The 21692-nt window shown below is 38.1% G+C and overlaps 1 protein-coding gene across 5 annotated transcripts in view; it reads right to left on the bottom strand.

The window, feature by feature from the left end:
* The window catches only part of dhrsx (dehydrogenase/reductase (SDR family) X-linked), a 152466-nt gene that overhangs the window by 47897 nt on the left and 82877 nt on the right, over nt 1–21692 (bottom strand). For 4 of the 5 annotated variants that reach the window (XM_031896696.1, XM_002933618.5, XM_004911740.4 and 1 more), the window contains exon 4: nt 13599–13700. The exons of the other annotated variant lie outside the window; for it this stretch is intronic. In XM_031896696.1, coding sequence (XP_031752556.1) covers nt 13599–13700 — 102 coding nt within the window. The remainder of the gene's footprint in view (nt 1–13598; nt 13701–21692) is intronic. 5 annotated transcript variants of the gene reach the window in all.

Genomic DNA, 21692 nt, shown 5'->3' with positions numbered 1-21692 from the left:
AGGAACCCTAAAATTGTCTAAACAACACCTGAAGCCTCAATCAATTTTATCTGCGATCCATTGGGATCAAGTAAAATTTTTATGTGTTTGCCTGGTAAGGCACCAACCATATGGCATCTGCTTTTCAGTACAGTATACTCTAGTACTTTTGTCATTAGGGTTAGTTCTGGAGCCAACACATTTCATTTTAAGCACATGTATGCCTGCTGTTTGGTTTGTTGCCTATTTAAATACAATGCCTTCCTCTGGATCAACTACAAGTAAGATTACAGTACAACTGGCCCAATGGCATACATGTTTTTGTTGTAAAAAAGTTAATTATATTAAAATAAGACCATATTGATAAGAGAGAGGAATCAGAACTCATATTTGGTAAAACACTATTGTCTGGGCCTATTAACACAGGTGCTAGAAATAGAAATGCAAAGTGATTTCCAGTGGTTAATAAGAAAAAAAAAACAAAGAAGAAATACTGACTATAATTCATACTGCGGAGCTTGTAAATAATTGTACATATGCATACTGAGTATAAATGTAACTGTATATCTGAGCGGAGCAGTGAATGTCATTATGCTTGGGGTGGAAAACAATTTTAATAAGAATTAATAAATGTTAATATAATTTTCTCTGGCACTTAGTCTTTTGTGTGATATCAGGAAAGAAACAGATTTGTGGCCTGCATGCATAGCTTTTGTGAGCATCTGAAGAGTTAATTAATCTCTAAATGGCACTGGAGGACCAATATCTTTGTTGATGTGCACTTTGGCTGAGGCTATATGGAAACATCTACAGGGATTGTTCTCAGCTGCAGCCATCAAGAAATATTTTACATTGAAATATTTTAGATTGGTCTTATCTACTCTATGCAGAAACATTTAATGTGAAGTTTGAGTCACGCAATGGTTAAATAATGTGGCCTTTATTAAAACCTGTGGGTCAGCGCTGTACAAGAGATAAGCAGCATAGCTATGCAGACAGTGAGAGCTTTATTTGGCACTAGATCTTTCCTTTGAGAATGTGGACAATTATTACATTATTATTATTTTTCTTGTTCCACCAAATCCTGATACACATTTAATAAACTCTTCTTACTTTGAAAAGGATAAATATCAGACTGTCTCTTTATTGCTCTATTTAATGACATTGAAAGAGTTACCACATGATAAAAGTCTCCTTCCTGGCTCTCAGTCAGAAGGAATTCAAAATAAAACATTGCATATTGCTTCACAAAATATATGGGATGCTCCTTAAGGTGGCCATACACAATAAGATACACTTTTTTGGCAAGTTCACCAAACAAGTTGATCTGGCCACTACATTTCTTCACTGGTCTCCCTGCATGTTCCTGGTCATCTCCTCCGCTCCTCTCAGAGCCTCCGTTTGTTTACACCATCCACACCCACTGTGCTCTCTCGTCTTAAACCTTTCTATCTCGCTGCTCCTTACCTCTGGAACTCTATCCCTGAATCCCTCCGTAGGGAACACTCACCCACTCTCTAAGAAAAAGCTCAGCTGTTACCTTCTGGAGCACTAAAACATTATTTTGCCCAGTCCTGCGCTTAAGGGCAAATGCCCATACCTGGTGCACTCTTACCTTCCAATTTGTGCCTGTATGTTACCCAACCACTTAGATTGTAAGCTCTACGGAACGAGGAGCACATTGGCATGTTGATGCAGTGCTCATCCAGGCACCCTCTATCCCAGCAATGCAGTCCGGTCACTTGGCCTGTGAGCCAAATGATCAGATCAATCTGATATTGCCCACCTCAAGGTGAGCATATCAGGGAAAGATCCACTTGTAGCAACCTTGGCAAAGGAGCTGATCTTACTGAGTATGGCTACCTTAAGGTAGCCATACCTGATCACCTGGTTCTGGGGCCAAATGATGGCATCACAATGATGTGAATACGAGCCGTTGGAGCGAGCACCACATCAATAAGCAGATGCAGTCCTCGATTAGATGAGAAAACCTGGCCGATTTAAGCTACCAGGATCGGTAACTTAAATCTGCCCTTGTATGGCTACATTTAGCCATATCTTGTTCATCTGCAACTTCATCCCTATCTAAATCCCTAAAATGCTTAGATAGTATAAGTTTAGACACAAATATCTTTAAATGTATTATTATTTCCAATAAAATACGGTGCAGCACCCCGAAATGTTGAAACCAGTGAATTTTATTTGTGCCAAAGACTAGGCAATGGTTCCGGTAACCACCCTTTATCATTATTTCCTTTACAAACAAAAAGGAAAAACAGAACAAAATGTGCTTTATCCAGTACCGATAATAATTCATTGTACCAAGTGTACCATTTGACAAGCTCTTATCCCCATGTTTGCCGTGCTTCTCTCATGTCCTTCTTAAACCTCAAGAACTTCTTCTGCAGTGTCTGTATTTCTATATTCAGATCTGTTAAAACATACAGTATTCCTTTCTCCTAGCATTTGCATTCATTTTATCAAATATTCTATATTATTCTTTCTACTCATGAACTTACTATCCATAAGCTGGATATTTTCTAATTTGCAAGCTGCAGGGAACTATATTAGAAGCTATGTATATCTCTAGGGTATTGCACCTCACCTTTAACTCTATCTAATACCCTTTCAAGTCTTCAAAGCGATTCACCAGGTGTTTGCTGGGTACCTGTGGTTTCACTATTAAAAACAGCTTCTGCTTTCTTCTATTTAGCCATGGGATCCAAATAATCGTCCAGCAATATTTCCATGATTCCAGAACACACTGAATAATGCTTAAGAATTTAAATGCATTTTCAATAGCCAAAAGGGTTTTTACCAAACTACTACTTATAATCAATACTGTAACAATTTTGAATAACCCTGTATAGCTATACAACAATCACAAAATACTGTATAACATTATGCTTTAGAGAAACCAGTTACTAAGCACTAATTCATAATGTTTGATTAAGTGCCCCCAACAGAGTCCTTATACCAATGCGCAGATTTATTAAAACTCTAGAATTGAATAAACTCGTTTTCACAAATGTCGGTCATTTACTAAAAAAGTCTGAAATGAAAAAGCATGTGTGGGAAAAGTTGCAGAAAAGTTGCAGAAAAGACTTTTCGCATGACAACTGCAACTTGCTGCACAAAAATACCAGCGTCAAAAATCCAAAACCTCAAAAGTTTTGAAACAAAAGAAGGACGCTCCAGGGAAGGGACATCTGCCATTGACTTCTACATGAGCTGGGCAAGTTTTAGCTGGCGAACTGTCGTATTCGGATTTTTAGCCAATTAGACACATAGTAAATCTCAAAAAGTCATGACTTTTTGCACTAAAAAAATCTGAATCAGGGAAAAAAAAGATCCGACGGTAGTAAATGCCCCCCCAGCAATGTTACTATATCTGCACTCCCATATTGCAGTCAATACCCCCAGTGTAATAGGCTTGATCTGAACATGTGACTGCTTTCATGCTAAGCTTTAGGGCTATGTGACCCATAATTTTCCTAGATCTTCCACTAAGCAGCAGGAGCAACCAAAGTTATAATTGACCAACGTGGCAGGATGGTCGGAGTTTAATTTTCCTGTCCATGTGATAGGCCCATTTATAGCTTGTTGCATCAGTGTACTGTATATTCACAGCCCAAAGAACTACAGTCCTCTTACCCACACTAGATACCCATTTTTCTTAAATTGTATAACTTTTAGAGAAAGTCGCGTAAAGTGTTCTTAGAATCTTGCTCCCTTAAAACTTTAATAATTCTTATATACAGGGAATCAACAAGTGGGATAAAGGACCTTTTCCATGATGAGACTGGCCATGTATAGATCTTCCAATAAGAAATTTAGCTGGCACAATGAGTGTGATGCAAGCGGGGCTTAGCCCTTGCGTGTTTATTCCAGACACCAATGTTTCGGGAGTGTACCCCTTTGTCAGGGATGCTTGACAAAGGGGTACACCCCCGAAACGTTGCTGTCTTGAATAAACACGCAGGGGCTAAGCCCTGCTTGCATCACACTCTTTGTGCCGGCTCAATTTTGTATTGGACTGTGTTGAGAGTGTCGACTCTCTGGGCCGTGCACCGAGTATTAAGTATTGAAGGAGGTAAGGGTGTGCTGGTGGAACTTTTTTTTCTCATGTGTAGATCTTTACACTGCTTTTCAGCCTAACCCCTCACACTAAAATTGAGCTTATTATTTCTAGCTTTATACCAATAATTCCAATATCTGGGGGGCTTGGTAGTTAGTGTGATTAGTGCGATAGACCAGTTAGTGTGTTTTTAGGAGAGAATGCTTATTTTCTCTTCTATATGCTTCAGAAAACATAGTATGAAGGTCAATTATAATGACATTTGGGGTGTGCACTCTTTTACTATTCAATATATTGTTGGACACAACTGAGAAAAAAATGTGCAGGAAAATGTCACAAAAAAGCCACAAAACTACGACTTTTTCAAATTGTTTCGGCACACAAAAAACAGTGTCAAAAATCCAAAAAGCTAAGAAGGATCCTCCACGGAAGAGAAGTTTTAGCTAGTGAATTTCTTTTTAGCCATTTTGTCGCATAGTAACTCTCGAAACTTTTTTTCTGCAACTACAGTCACAGAACATTAAGGATTTGACTGAACAATTAGGATCCTGCAATAGTTCCATTCTTAATACTGTCATCCACAACTCACTTGGAGCACCAGAACACATCTAACAGCATATATATCCAATTTCTACCTTCATTGTTTGCTTAAGAACATCCTCAACATGTAGCTCCTGATTTTGCATCACACGTGGTCATTGAACACAAGGTCCCTAACCGACATGAGGGAAAATTATCTCCAGATTCAGTTCTGGATTTCATCATAGACTACAGTAGGGTTTAATTAAGCAATTGCATACAATTTTTTAGATTATTGTAGCTTTTCCAAACTGAAAAATAAACTGAAATTGTTATGATGTAAACGACAAAGCAAAATAATTATTTAAAAATAGAAATATTGCCTATAGGGTCATTTTTCATCTGTGACAGAAACAACACCTCTCAAGTGGTTTGCTAAGACCAGCTATTTACTAAAACAGCTGCTGCCGTATAAATAGCTACCAGGTGCAGCCAATAGTCACATAGTCACATGAGTCTTTGCCCAGTCCCAACTGGCATAGACTGTACATGAAGTAATGCCTATGCACCTGGTGATGTAAGGGTATAATTCTCCCCTCAAAAATATTTAATGCAAGTTTGTGTAATTAGCAGGTGGCCTATTCATCATATTGCAATTTCAGTATTATTGATACAAGTATTCCTTTTTCTGTGTATGAGTCTTGCTCTGTGCAGCATACAGTTTATATAACTATTAGGGTATACCTGTTAGCCTGCAGTCACATGATTATGGCATGGCGGATCAAAGCAGGTTTTCTTGCTTTGAAGACCAGTGTCCTGGCCCAGTTGCTGAGCCCATACAATGCCAGGTTTAGAATGTATGTGAGTGCATAGATAGGTAGGTCAGTATGGGTCTGTATGTGAGTGGATAGATAGGTCAGTGTGGGTCTGTATGTGAGTGGATAGATAGGTCAGTATGGGTCTGTATGTGAGTGGATAGATAGGTCAGTATGGATAGTGTATAGGTGTATGGGTCTGTATGTATGGGTGAGTGTATGTGACAGTGTATATGTCAGTATGTCAGTATGGGTCTGTTGTATAATTAGTGTTGTATCAGTATGGGTCTGTATCAGTGGTATGTGAGTGATAGAGGTCAGTATGATGTGCAGTATGGATGTGCAGTATGGGTCTGTATGTGAGGTCAGTATGCAGCAATCCATCTCCTGCTCCATACTGTGTAATCAGTGTCTGCAGTATGTGGTGTAGGAACCAGTATGCAAGTGCTGAATTTGCACTGCGGTCTCTGCACAACATCAGTAAATGAGCACTGCAGTTTTTCTTGATAATAAAAGAATGCTTTTCTTTAGAGGATTCTATAAGCAGGCTCATAATTGTTTGGAGTAATTTACCTTCATCCCTCAGACAACTGTAAATGATGTGGCCATCACAGACAAAAGATCAGTCTTAACATCCACTGTAATGAAAATCACTTACACGCTGTGAGTTTGCAAAGACTACATTCTTTATCTATGATAGGGAAGCTTTTGTGTTGTGTAGGAGAATGCATTTTAGGCATGGCAGAAACATTTCGAGCATCACAGGACATTCCAAAAGCATTTACATAAATTGCATTTGCAATTGGAAGTGAGCTATTCCAGATTGGAACACCTGAATATGAATACATTTTGTCTCTGTGTCTCACTCACAGTCAAACATTCAATACACCTGATGGTAAGGAGCAAATCATATTAAAATGATGGGAGTAAAGTACCATGAATTAGGAATAATATTTATATGTAACAAGTGTTTGCAATATCAAGTTTGCCTTATATGACCCTAATACACGTAGACCAGACCAGTAAAGCAGTAACGGCTGTGCGACCTCTCATCTCTAATTTTCTCCCACTATCTAACTTCTATATTTGCCAAACTGTGTTAAATTATCTTGATGCTTGATTTTTGTTCTCATTATAAGATAACAGAATTTTACCAACAGCTTGGGCAGGACTCCAGTACGATAAACAGATAACCCTAATTTGCTGACTTTATGCAAGAAAAACTGTATCCCAAAGTAGCTTACTAAGTACCGATCCACAGCCATGGTGGAGGAGACATTATCCAATTGGGACATACGGACGATATCCAATTCATCAACAACACAGCAGGTCCTTTCTAAATCATCGGTTCTCAACCTGTGGGTCGGGACCCCTTTGGGTGTCGAACAACCCTTTCACAGGGGTCGCCTAAGACCATTGAAAAACACATATTTCCGATGGTCTTAGGAATCATTTTATGGTTGGGGGTCACCACAACATGAGGAACTGTATTAAAGGGTCGCGGCATTAGGGAGGTCGAGAACCACTGTTCTAAATGGACTAATTGTTAGCCTGATATAAAATGTCATATGAGTTTTCTTGTTCAATACTTTTCTATTGTGAACTAAAATGAAAAGAAATATGTGTTGTATAAATAAAGAATATACAAAAAAAATTATGGGAGTAATACCCAGTAGCCTAACTAAGCCCTGAGCAAATGCCTTGGAAGCAGCTTATGGTTTGTTGCCCCCACTATATCAAAGTGCTGTAAGTGAAGGCACTATGAGTGTAATTTGTTTACGGTTTTAAAATTCTGTATTTCTGTAAAATTCTGTAACAGTTGCAATGTTTCTGTAATTTACAGATATTACTATATTTTGTGTAACAATTCACTGTTTCCAATAAACTGCCAAATATCATCTTAGCACAGGTATCTTATCCGGAAACCCATTATCCAGAAAGTTCCAAATTACGGAAAGGCCATCTCCCATAGACTCCATTATAAGCAAATCATTCTCATTTTTAAAAATGATTTCCTTTTTCTCTTTTATAATAAAACAGAACCTTGTACTTGATCCCAACTAAGGTATAATTAATCCTTACTGGAGGCAAAAAACGCCTATTGGGTTTATTCGGTATTTAAATGATTTTTAGCAGACTTAAGCTATGGAGATCCAAATTACGGAAAGATCCCTTATCCAGAAAACCCCAGGTCTCAAGCATTCAGGACAACAGGTCGCATACCTGTATACTGTTTTTATCAAGTTTTATCAAGATGTTATACTGAACAACACCCCAACTATATCAGTTTGATACCATTGCCATAATATTTACCCAGTCCTCCTTCTTTAGTTGCCATATGTCTAAAAATCTGCTAGAAAAATACACTTATGGATGGAGAATTACAGGAGCTCTAAGTAAAGCCAGCCATACACAGCTAACTTAACCATTCCTGGCCAAGTTGACATGAAACTGGTCTGTGTTAGGAGCTAAAATCAATATCTAAAGGACTGAAAATGAAATTGGTTGATGGCCGGATTTGGTCCTCTTCCAAAATATCTGCATGTCACCCCTACACAGTCAAGTCATTGGCCCAGGGTACAAAAGATCAGATCAGTGTAATTTGGATCACCACCTGGCCAACTTAAAACATGTGTTTTATTGTACAAACATAGGCATAAAAATCTTATGCTTAACAACTGCCTGTACAGCAATTACAATTCATTTCCCTAGCTAAGGACATTTTGATCACTGCTGCCATCAGATATAAAACAGCAATGGAAAATCAGTTTCAACCCATGTGTGCTTTTTAAGGAACCAAAGGGTCCCCTTTTCCTTTTTTTTATATATAAAAACATATAAACAAATACAAAAAAGTAGATATATAACTTCATGGACTTACAGTTACTACATGGAAGGACACCATAACTCAGTCATTCATCCCCTCAGATGCTGTATGTAATTCATAATCCAGGCTATAAAACATTAGTCAGAATATATCAGAGTTACTGACCCTTTAGGTTATGGTGCCAATAACAACACAATGGTAAGGTATTTTATCTGTCAGTATACCTGAAGTGGCAGCTTGTTATACTAAAAGCTATTTAGCAGAATAGTGTTTTGATTCCCTTCACTGGTATGTATTATATTAATCTCTGAAATATATATGCCCATAGGGACAGTTTGCCTTATGACAGAATGCTTTATCAGCAAGAAAGCTAAAACATGCACTGCTACACATCTGGACGCTCCATGTGGTCGCTGTCTGATTGAATTTATTAGAACAACTATAGAAATGCAATTTTGAACCTGAATATTAAGATGAAAAGAACGGCTGTGTCCTTGAATGATAGTAATTAAAGGTTACATTTTACCAAAAATGCTATATACTGTATCCCTGATGTAAAATGTGCACCATTTGAAAAAACATTAGTTAGACATTTATTGGTTAACTAATTAGTATAAGCTCACTGCATTGAACAGAATTGAACTGCATTGCCTTTACTTCAGCTGTGTGTGTGTATATATATATATATATAGATAGATAGTGAATAATGTACCCTCTATTGTAAAATATAAAGAGATTATGGGGGAATTTACTAACGTTTGTATTGTATTTTTTTCACAATTTGTATATTTTTGGTCAAAGATGCAACATATCCAAAAGTAAAAATACACCATCTAAAAGCTGTCACGGTCATGTAGAAGTCAGTGGCAGCTGTCTTTGATTCCAGCTGAAAAATCTTTTTGTTCTTTGTCGTACTGTATTAGAGGTTTTAAGATTTTTCAGACCCACCATTCATTGAAAAACGGAAACAATTTGTGGTTTCCCAACTCTGATCTTTTAATAAATGACTAGACATTTGTGGTTTTAGTGGAAATGAGTTTAGCCATGGTTTAAAAAAACTCTTAAACCACAAAAATGAGAATGTTGATAAATGGGCCTCATGTGCTACAGGTCATGGAACTCTGAGGTGACTCATAATAATATCCTTATTAATTATCCTTATTGTACCCCACTATGTACAATAGGGGGCACATTATTCAATATATATACACACACGCACACACACACACACACACAGTTCAAGTAAAAGCAATACAGTGCACATTAAAAAAAGTGAGCTTACTAACAGCTGTATTACAAATATAATAAACTTAAACCCTAAAGACAAATATGGTAAAATGGGGGAACTTATTGTACCACCCTAAAGTTTCAGACTGTATGTAACAGTAATGATTCAGGGGTCACCATCTTGGACTTTGTTTGGAGTGTCAGTGATACTGCACATGCTCAGTGCACTCTGAACTGCAAATGATCAAGCAGAAGAGGAGGTTTCAGAGCTGCCATGTAGTAATTATCTGTATTAATTACTAAGCCTTATATTGGAGGATTATTCTGCATATTAATGTAGCTGTTGGGCCTGAAGAGCTGGGGCTCTCTCACATGCATACACATAAGGGGCCCATTCATTAAAGCACGACTGACCACAAATGAGAAAAATTTGTATTTTTTCTAATTGTTAGAACTTTTCGTATTGACCACGATATTGTTAAAATAGTACGACTTTTTCGTGGTTTTCATTAAATTCCACAAAAAAAAAATCATATTTTTTGCAAAGACTACGACCATTTCAGAATTTATTCAAGCTTTGGTATCGTCACTTTCTTTTGGCCAGGTTAGATCTGTAGAGTGCCATTGAGTCTTATGGAAGGCTTCCAAAATCATGCATTGAAGTTTCAAAGCCAGAAAGGTTTTAGCGCTGTTTACGATTGTTCGGATATGAAAATTTTGTGACTTTCGGACCGCAACCATAATATTTTTGTACGACCAAGAAAAGAATTTTTGCACATCAGAAATTATTGTGGTTACTCCAAATTTTTTTCCAATCGTGCTATTAATTGGCGGAAATTCATGCTTTAATCTCAGACTCTCTTTCATCAGGTATGGTACCTAGTGATTGGAAGAAGGCGAATGTCATTCCTATATTTAAAAAGGGAGTAAGATCTCAGCCTGGCAATTATAGGCCTGTAAGTTTGACATCCGTGGTGGGCAAGTTATTTGAAGGCTTGTTAAGGGATCACATTCAAAATTATGTAGTGGAGAATGCCATTATGAGCAGTAATCAGCATGGCTTTATGAAGGACAGGTCATGTCAGACCAATTTAATTGCTTTTTATGATGAGGTAAGTAAGAAGCTGGACAGTGGGGATGCAGTAGATATCATCTATTTGGATTTTGCCAAAGCATTTGATACCGTTCCCCACAAACGACTGCTTTCTAAACTAAGGTCTATTGGTCTTAGTGAAGCCGTTTGCACATGGATTGAAAACTGGCTACAGGATCGGGTACAGAGGGTGGTTGTTAATGGCACATTCTCTACTTGGAGTAAGGTTCTCAGTGGGGTCCCTCAGGGTTCTGTACTGGGTCCACTTTTGTTTAACTTGTTCATAAATGACTTGGGGGAGGGTATTATGAGTAATGTATCAGTGTTTGCAGATGACACAAAACTCTGCAGGCCAGTCAATTCTATCCAGGATGTGACATCCCTGCAGCAGGATCTTGACCAACTGGCAATCTGGGCAGCTAAGTGGCAGATGAGATTTAATGTGGATAAATGTAAGGTCATGCACCTGGGATGTAAAAATATGCAAGCCCCGTATACCCTTAATGGGACTGCACTAAGCAAATCCATAATGGAGAAGGACCTTGGAGTCCTTGTAGATAATAAACTTGGCTGTAGCAAGCAATGCCAGGCAGCAGCTGCAAGGGCAAACAGGGTTTTGAGCTGTATTAAAAGGGGTATAGATTCACGGGAGGAGGGGGTTATTCTTCCCCTTTACAGAGCGCTGGTAAGGCCCCATCTAGAATATGCTGTTCAGTTTTGGTCTCCAGTGCTCAAACGGGACATTATTGAGTTAGAGAGGGTCCAGAGAAGGGCAACTAAGCTGGTAAAGGGTATGGAAAGTCTCAGTTATGAAGAAAGACTGGCCAAGTTGGGTCTGTTTACACTGGAGAAGAGGCGCTTAAGAGGTGACATGATAACTATGTATAAATATATAAGGGGATCATATAATAACCTTTCTAATGTTTTATTTACCAGTAGGTCCTTCCAACGGACACGAGGGCACCCACTCCGTTTAGAAGAAGGGAGGTTCCATTTAAATATTCGGAAAGGATTTTTTACAGTGAGAGCTGTGAAGTTGTGGAATTCCCTCCCCGAATCAGTCGTGCTGGCTGATACATTATATAGCTTTAAGAAGGGGCTGGATGGATTCTTAGCAAGTGAGGGAATACAGGGTTATGGGAGATAGCTCTTAGTACAAGTTGATCCAGGGACTGGTCCGATTGCCATCTTGGAGTCAGGAAGGAATTTTTTCCCCTCTGCGGCAAATTAGAGAGGCTTCAGATGGGGTTTTTTGCCTTCCTCTGGATCAACTAGTAGTTAGGCAGGTTATATATAGGCATTATGGTTGAACGTGATGGACGTATGTCTTTATTCAACCCAACTTACTATGTTACTACTATGTTTAATGAATGGTCCCCATAATGTGCAAACTGGGGCACTAAGTATAATTTGCATGTTAGTGTCACAACATGGCAGCCTGCACTGGGATCTCCCTCCTGTTGCTAGTGGCATAGTGCCCGTTAGGAGCTTTTTTTGCACAAAATTGTATTGATTCCCCCAACCAGAATGTGGGCTCTATTAATGCACACTTCCAGCAGGGTAAACAATTTCCCAGCGACAGGTGCCCTTTAAGAACAGCTGGTAAAGCCTGTGTTTATTAAACATCATGCAGGCATACGGCATTATTTACTGAACTTATGTTGAATACAGGTGTATATTAACACCTCGACGACTAGGTCATTAAATATGCAATACATACACCTTTAATATGAATCCAAAAATGTCCTTTTTGGTTAAATATATGCTCTATATGTATTTACATTTCTTGTGACACAGGTCTTACAAACAGACTTCACACTGTTGGGATTCATTCCTCTTAAATACTTCTTCCTCACTCAACAGGATTGATATGCTTTGTGGTATCTCTGTATGCTAATTCTAGTTGTGTCACACAGCTTACATTCCTATGGTCAAATTATGTCAGAAGCAACAGTAAGAGGCACATTTACTAACCCACGAACATTCCGAAAGTTGCGCAAAATGTTGTGATTTTTTTGTAGCGTTAAAACTGGCGCGAAAAGTCGCGCCTTTTTCGTAGCCATTCCGAAAGTTGCGCAAAATGTTGCGATTTTTTCGTAGCGTTAAAACTTGTGCGAAAAGTCGAGACTTTTTCACAGCTTTCGCGCCGAGTACGAAACATTAGGATTCATTCAAGCTTCAGTATGGTGACTTTTCTTGGGCCGGGTTGGAGCTGCAGAGTGCCATTGAGCCCTATGGGAGACTTTCCTTGGGCCGGGTTGGAGCTGCAGGGTGCCATTGAGCCCTATGGGAGACTTTCCTTGGGCCGGGTTGGAGCTGCAGGGTGCCATTGAGCCCTATGAGAGACTTTCCTTGGGCCGGGTTGGAGCTGCAGAGTGCCATTGAGCCCTATGGGAGACTTTCCTTGGGCCGGGTTGGAGCTGCAGGGTGCCATTGAGCCCTATGGGAGACTTTCCTTGGGCCGGGTTGGAGCTGCAGGGTGCCATTGAGCCCTACGGGAGACTTTCCTTGGGCCGGGTTGGAGCTGCAGGGTGCCATTGAGTCCTATGGGAGGCTTCCAAAATCATGCTAAGTCTGAAAGTTTCGCCCGCCGCTTATGAGCGCTCAATACGAAAAAGTCGCGACAAGATATGAGCGAATTGTAATGGCTACGAAAAACTCGCGTTTTTTCGCGCAAGTCGTAATGGCTACGAAAAACTCGCGTTTTTTCGCGCAAGCCGTAATGGTTACAAAAAAGTCGCGATAATTTCCGAAAAGTCGTAAAGGCGACGAAAAAAATCGCAAAAAATACGAAAAAGTCGCAAAATGTTCGTTTTCCAATTCGGATTCGAATTCGTGTCTTAGTAAATCAGCCCCTAAGAGTAAATGAACTTGGAGGCAACTGGAACTGACTGAAACAAAAGCATCTGTTGATTGAAATTAGGGGCACAGTTCTGAAAATTCTCACAAACATGTTACACGTTATTAAGTATTTATAACATCCCCAGTACTCTGCATTCTAATCATGCACCCACATGGCTTATTATTGGATTTCCAGTACATAAATATTATAGGACTCACCATTATTCACTAAAACATGAAGGCAAAGATTCTTCGCTTTGAAAATCTGGACGAACTGCCGGATGGACTTCATGGAAGCCAAATCACAATATAAAAATTCCACTGGCAAAGAAGAAGACAAAAAAAATATAAATACAATCAATCTGCAGTTATACTAAACCTAGAACACATAGCAGAGGTAACATTTTTTGTGGTGTTTCCTAAAGTCTCTAAATAGCTGGGCAATTCCACTGGATTTTCCAGTACAATATTATGTAAATCTGCCCCATTGTCTGTCATACGTGAACCAGTTGGATATTGTATATGAATGTGTAATAAGATACATCAGGAATAATATCCAATTTTGATCTTGGTAATTTTCCTGCAAAAATCTAAAAGACAAGGGCAGCTACTATGTGTCAGTGTATACAGTTTAGGTTTCCAGTATAAAGGTATGGAACCTGTTATTCAGAATGATCGGGACCTGGGGTTTTCCAGATAAGGGGTCTTTCCATAATCTGGATTTCCATATCTTAAGTCTTCTGAAAAATAATTTAAACATTAATGAAACCCAATAGGATTGTTTTAACTTCAATAAGGATAAATAATATATTAGTTGGTATTAAGTACAAGGTACTGGCTTATTATGGGAAATTCTCTTTAAAAATGTTAATTATTTGATTAAAATGGAGTCTATGGCAGATGGCCTTACCATAATTTGAAGCATTTTAGATAATGGGTTTCTGGATAATGAGTTTTTTTTTTACCTATACTATAAGGAAAGATTCTAAGAAAATAATAATACAAGAACGTTAGCATGAGTAGTTATATGACTCCAAGCAGGAGACGATTAGATGGGGGTTAATTACACAGGTTAATTAAAGTAAAAATCCCCAAAACCAGTACTATGTATTATTAACATGCCACATATTCACAGGCTTGATAATTCCAAAATGGCTACTGCATAGATCACTGGGCAAAATGCACATGTATAGTATGTTCCATTACCTGAATAAAAAAAAGTTTTTTTTTCTTTTTTGCATAATAAAAATCTAATTCTCAACAGCTTTGCAATATACATTGACATTTTTTTGATAATTAATATTCAAATGTTCCTTGTGAATTGCTGGTATAGCCCTTACTGAGTCCTGGGTAGTCCTGACACTTGTTTTTCTGTAGGTGCCTAGTAAGAATAAGGCCTAAAATAATTACACAATGTTCTGCATTTTGGGTCCTACAAGGTGATTAAATGTAAAATAAAGGATAAGGCTACTATCACATGTAGCTGATTCTCAGGCTGTGGGTAAACACAAGCCAGGAATCTGCCCCTACTCAAAGCTTCTTGAGGTGCCTGCACCAGCCCAGGTGCAGACAGAGGATTTCTGCACAACTCTGCTCTAGTATGCAGTTCTGCCCCAAAATCCGCTCCCTGTGCCTGCATCTGGGCCAAGGCAATGGCTCCGGGTGCTGGAACATCAAGAAGCTCTTAGGTGCATAGGTCAGTGGCCTAACTTTAGGTGAACCAGGTTAAATTCTCAAATAAGCAATTAATAAAATGTTTGCAGTAATAGTGTTCTTAGGAAAACAGATAGAGCCAGCTAGATAACTCATTATTAGGTATGTTACCACAACCAGGCAGATGAAGACTTGGATGTTGGGCAACCAAATGCAGCCAAGGAACATTGGGTCTTTTATAAACAATGGGCTATTTTGCAACCAATCAGTGATGAGCTTTTTTTCTGCCAGCTACTGGTAAAACAGCAAACATCTGATTGGTTGCCATGGGTTACTGCCCAGGTGCAAATTTGTTCAATTTTTATAAAGCCATTAAGTATGAAAAGCTATAAAACCTATAATTTCATAGACTGTTTATATATGCGGGCCACCATGAGATATGTTTCACATTCTAAAACCAACACAGTTTTAAATCCACTTTACTCATGTTTGATAGGACTGTTTTCCCTTTTGTGCCAAGTAGTATATCAAATGGCTGACAACAGTCAATGAAGATGCTAGAAATTCATAACACTATAACAAGAAAGATACTGAGTGGAGAAAGATTGATGGGCTTCTTTTTGGAGGACAAAATAAGAAGCAAAAGTTTCACTTCTACAGGAAAGACCTTGAATGCCCTACAAGTCTAAGAAACTCTTGTATTTGTGTTGTATTCCAGCACCTATTTTTTAAACTATAAAAACTTTAACTATATGTTAAAAGAAAAATGACAAGTTTGTATAAGTCTACGGATACCCTCTAAAAGTTCTGTGGCTTTAATAAACAGTATAACGAAGGTCAAGCATGCTTTTCAATTACAAGTATTTTTTTTTTTATTATTATTTATTAAATCCTCGCCTACTTAATGAAAAAATCCTTTGTTTGGAACTTATACATAGTGAAGATTTGGGCTTGGGTCCTTCAAAGTGAGAACAAAAATGTTTTACTAAAGATATTAAGGGCCATTTAATAAGCCCACAGACACTCAGTGCTAAAGCAGGGGCACAAAAGCACGCCCCTTACTGCTTATTTAAACACCACTTCCTTCCTTACTCTTACGCCTAATTGAAAATCCATAGCAAAGTGCTGCGCAGAAGGGTTCCCTCTCATACAGGGCTGCTTTGCATGATGCACTAGAAGGAATGTCTATGTGGCTTCCCCTACTAAACACAGGCAGCACTGTTTTCATGGGGGAATTGATAGTGAGTTCTGCACTTTGCACCCTGCCCCACAATCAGCACTGAGCCCTTATGTGTTTTCCAGAACTAGTGTAGATTATCCAGAAATCTATTGCATATACAGAACCCTGGAAGGACTAATATTGTGAATATGTGAAGCCTTACCTCTATTAATTCTGGATTAAAAACAGTATAAATGTAATTAAAGGTATAAATATAAAAGGCATACTTTTTGGGAAATGTAGCACTAAGACACTAAGGGGCATATTTATTATGCTGTGTAAAACACGGCGAGAAAATTCACCACACATCGCCAGGCTTCGCCATGTAAAAATGGCGTAAAAAAGGCCGTAAAATCGGCGCGTTTTTTCTTCCACCGGAACTTATGAAAAATAACGGCGTAATATCCGGAGTTCAGATAGCGATCTTTTCTTAAGCAGCACAAAAGTGCCAACAGCATTGGTATTTAAAGGACAAGGAAAGCCTAATTTACTTGGGGCTGGGGCTAAAAGTAAGATTCATTTCAGCACCACCAATGCATTAGGCTTTCCTTGTTGAAATGGGGCTCCACTACTAATATTCAGAAATACTCGGTAACTAACCCTATTATCAGATTTTATTTGCAACTCTGGTCATGCCTAAAAAGCATGGCTACATACATATGGTAGTCACATGGCTTGTTTTTACAAGCATTTGCTATTTGATGCAGTTCTATGTAAGAACATGTATGAATTAACGGATCTCTCGCTTTTCATGGGTCTGTACCCATAGGAAAGAGATTAACAACGATTAATAATAAATGCAATAAAAATTTAGCGAAACAAGTTTTTATTGTGTCTCCATTCCTGTGAGTAAAGCCCTACTAGGAAACCTAGTAAAACTTTATGGCAACCACACTATTAAATATGCAACTGTTATCCGGAAACATGTTATCCAGAAAGCTCCAAACTGGAAGGGCATCTCTCGTAGACTCCATTTTAATCAAATAATTAATATTTTTCAAAATGATTTCCTATTTCTCTGTAATTATAAAACAGTACATTGTAATTGATTCCAACTAAGATATAATTAATCCTTATTGGAGGCAAAACAATCCTATTCGGTTTATTTAATTTTCAAATACATTTTTAGCAGATTTAAGGCATAGTGATCCAAATAACAGAAAAATCTCTTAATCTGGAAAAACCCAAGCCCCAAGCATTCTGGATAACAGGTCCCATGCCTGTACAGTGTCATGGGTGACTGTACCCACAAAGCTGGCATCTGGGCTGGACCACTTAGCATCCCTTGAAATTAAATAGCAGCAGGAGAGGTAAGGGGCAGGGGTACTGATGTCATTAAAAAAAGAAAACCCTGTTATGCAGCAACTAAAAACACTGTTTTCCAATTAGAAAAACTATAAATCCTATTTAACGTTAATAACATCTGAATCACAGGATAACAAATGTTGGCAATTTAATTAAGAAAATCCTTCATTCTCGCAGCAGTCACACAAAGTGCAGATGGTAGCTCTTCTCCTGTGCAGTGAAATGAAGTGGATGGAAACATTGCCCTTTTTGCATATAACTAATTATAAAGATATAGGCATCATTAAATAAAATCTTATCTTAGAAGTGTTTTTTTTTAAATAATTAAGTAATTAATTACAGTGTACTAACTCCTGCTAACTGGCATGGAAATAAACTGTCATATAAATTCAGAGCATCTCATTCATACCCATCAGAGTATTCCATTAATAATTCAATATTATATTAAATGAACACCAAGGCGTAAAGCAGTTTATAGGACCTTAATTCAAGGAAGAGAGTTGGGGGCTGGACGCAAGTTTAAGCCATCATTTTTGCTTTCCTGAATATACTACACTTTTATTCTTTTCATGCCTTTTACAGGTATGGGACCTGTTATCCAGAACGCTTGGGTTTTCCGGATAAGGTGGGGTCTTTCTGTAATTTGGATCTCCGTATCTTAACTCTGCTAAGAAAATATTTAAACATTAAATAAACCCAATTTTGCCCCGAAGAGAGATTAATTATATCCTAGTTAGAATGTCAGTTATTTGATTATAATGGAGTCTATAGGAGATGGTCTTCCAGTAATTCTGAGCTTTCTGGATAACAGGTTTCTGGATAATGGATCCTATACCTGTATATTAGAAAAAATAAAGGTGTTTTGGGTTTGATTGCCCTCTAAAGAGCATTCAGCTTGCAGTATCTAGATTTTTTACTCACTCAAACTTGACATATGCTCTTTTATCACTAGCTTGGTCTGGGAACCCCAGAATAAACAAAGTTAACTTCAATAAAGAAATAATTTTGCAGGGAAGAAAGTGTGGTCTACTACACAATTCTATAATCCAGATCTTGACTTGCCAAAGTGGAAATCTTAAAGTGATACTGACACGAAAAAACTACATTTTTAAAATATGAATGTACATAAAAAGCTACCTATAGGTTGTGTTGACATTTTTTTGCTGACAGGTTTGGTTTTGTAAGTAATTGTTGCTTGAAGTTCCTAAACCTGACTGTTTTGCCAACCTGACTGTCCCTTCTCAGCCTGTCAGTTATAGCTTCTAATGCTAACAGACAAATATGGCTGCCCCCTCATAGAGGAACACGGGGGATGAGACAGATTATGTAAATGCCTCAGGCAAATATTTTTATGGCAAAATTATAAAGTTCTTGCAAAGACAATGTTATGATAGATGTAAAAAAAAGATTTACTTTCTGGTGTCAGTATCTCTTTAATGAATCCCACATTCTTCTTAATTTAGGGCAAAGTTAGGTCTAGTACATAATCCTGGTCTGAACCTGCCAAAGTTGAAATCTTTATAGAAGCTACTCTGCCTTAATTTTAGGTAGAAGTAGGTCCATTACACAATTATTGCAGACTCAGTTTGCCACAGTTGAAATTTTAATAGATTCTAGTCTTTCCTTAATTTAGGGAAAGCTAAAGATAATTGTGGTTTTATTAACCAACTACCTTAAGACATGTAACTATTTCCTAAGTTCAACCATGGTCTGCCTGTTGCCAAGACAAATTACAGTACATTAGGCCAGTCTCCTTTATTAATACTTGAGCTGAAAAGACAAATAATGACTTAGATGGTAGCAACATTTTTTTAGATGGTAGTAACATTCTTTTAAGTAATTTGCTTATACAATGGCCAGTACTTTACACTTAGCTTTGATATATCACTAATTACAGTGCTGCCCAGCTTTTTATGATACAGGTCAATTATCCTATTTACAACATGTTTATAGCTAGACTGTCCTGTGGTATGAGGGTGAGTCTATGAAGTTCATGCAAAATTCACAAGAAGTTCACATGCCCTAGGTACCTGAATTTTTAACTGTAGAGCTTAGCTTTTACATGTAAAGGATTACAAAGGGAAAATAGTTTTACAGATACATTAGAAACTCCAGGCATTTCTCAAAGTCTTAAGTCACACTTTTAGCATTCCTAAATGATGTGTGCAGATACACCTGATGTCATGTAAGGCAAACCCAAACCTCAGGGAAGTCTCTCGATTCTTGTCTAAATGTGATTTTCTGCCACCTTTGGCTTTGGTCCTGGCCCTATTTGGGTTCTGCCAAATCTTACAACACAAGAATCCAGAGAGTCCTACTGAGGCAAGAATGATTTTATAGAAGGAGCCAGTAAGGACAGAACTAGGCATTACATTTCAAAATTCAAATCCAGTGACAGCATATAAATGAAATAGTAAAATAACATAAAAAATGTGGTACAATATCCTGCAGTTGTTTGTGTTTAGTATCATGTATCCATAGAGGTAAATAACATCAGGCAGTCTCAAGCTATCATAACAGCGCAATTAACAATTTCCCTAAGATGCTTTTCCAGTCACTGGGTGTGGTATCCAAATTGTAATTATAGACAAGAAATAATAAATGGAATGACATTTATAAGGAAATAGGTCAAAATACAGAGATGCTGAAAATATTGCAAAATCAGCTATTTTTTCATGGCCAAGGACTGTATTTCAATAAAGCTTTTCAATGTATTAAAGATTTTTTTTTCTTTCTGTGACAAGCTTACTGCCCTCTTTTGCTGGTCAAATAGATAGACCAGTTCTTCAAACCATCACGTGATTTAGAATTATTTCTATTTAAATCCCAATAATGGCCCAATGAGGGGGCCATTGCTGTGATGAGATGGTATGATCTTCTATCATGGATCATGGTTGATGTTGTGTTCATCTTATTGCTCTACTTCCTTTTTGACAGTGATCTAAATTGATATAGTCACCTGTAGCCCAAGGAGATAGTTAGAAGTGTTAGAAATATGGATGATGGCTAAAATATACATCTAGACAGTGAGGCCAGTGAGTGAACAATTCAGTTGCTTTAACTGAAGGAATACTGCCAGTGCCATAGACTTTATGTCAGCGTTAGACCTGGCAGAATGCAAATAACATGCTAGAAACGATTGTTCATCTTTTGTGGTTTAGGTCCTCGCAGAAAGTCAACTGTGAGCCAGGTTTGATAACGCAACATCGGTTCCCACCGTCACTAATGCTCTTGTGATTGAATGGAAGCAATCCCGCCAGTGTTCCACATCTTTGCAGAAGCAGAAAATGTTGGACGTGCAGCCATCTGGATATTTTTGGCCACACAGTGTAAATAAAGTTTTATGTCCAGTTCTTAACTGAGTTTATTTGGCCAGGGCCAGCTGTCCAGTATAGAATATAATAAACATTTAGAAGAACTCAGGCTCAGATTTGAGGGAAGGCCCAATGGCTCAGGCCTAGGGCACCATAAAATTGAGGCAGAATGGTGCCCAGCCACATCTGTCTCTGGAGCACTGGATGCTTAGTAGTCTCTAGTCCCCAGTGGCTTGGAGAACTAACAAAGTAGAGGGTGGGCATGCATGCGACTGCAAGGACAAGGAGCATCAGATTGACAGGTTGAAAGGCGGACTTTGTTACCAGGCGGGTTAGTTGGTTGTTTTGTTGTTGCAGCTGGCCTAGGGGGGTGATTAGTTTAAGGGGAAATAAAAATCGGCACTTGAAGAACTTTTTGGAACGATGAGTTAGTTTCAGCCGAAATATTGTTTGTGAAACTGTAAATATTTTCTTTTAGTATTATACAAATTGCCTTAGAGAGTACAGTAGGAAAATAAAAAGGTCACAGTGTTTTCATTAATGTTTTCTCTGCCTTAGAGAGTACAGTAAGCACATAAAAGGTCAGAATGGTTTTGTCTGTTTGTTTGTTTTTTTTTGTTACCAATTAAAAATATTCTTTCTTTCATGTCCACTGGCTAGAGACCACTTTAGAATAAGCAAGCAGCAATGTTCCACAAATAATTTCTCATGTTCCATGTCATGTTCTTATACCATGAGAATAAGTGCACAGACATATGTTACCAAAGCAAGGACTGCACAAGGTTATGGACAGGTTGTAGAGGAAAGGTATAGAATGCTTTA

Source organism: Xenopus tropicalis, chromosome 2 (genome assembly GCF_000004195.4).
Source record: "Xenopus tropicalis strain Nigerian chromosome 2, UCB_Xtro_10.0, whole genome shotgun sequence".
Classification (NCBI taxonomy): Eukaryota; Metazoa; Chordata; class Amphibia; order Anura; family Pipidae; genus Xenopus; species Xenopus tropicalis.
Note: the sequence above shows the minus strand (reverse complement) of the source record. Positions and strands in the feature narration are given on the sequence as shown.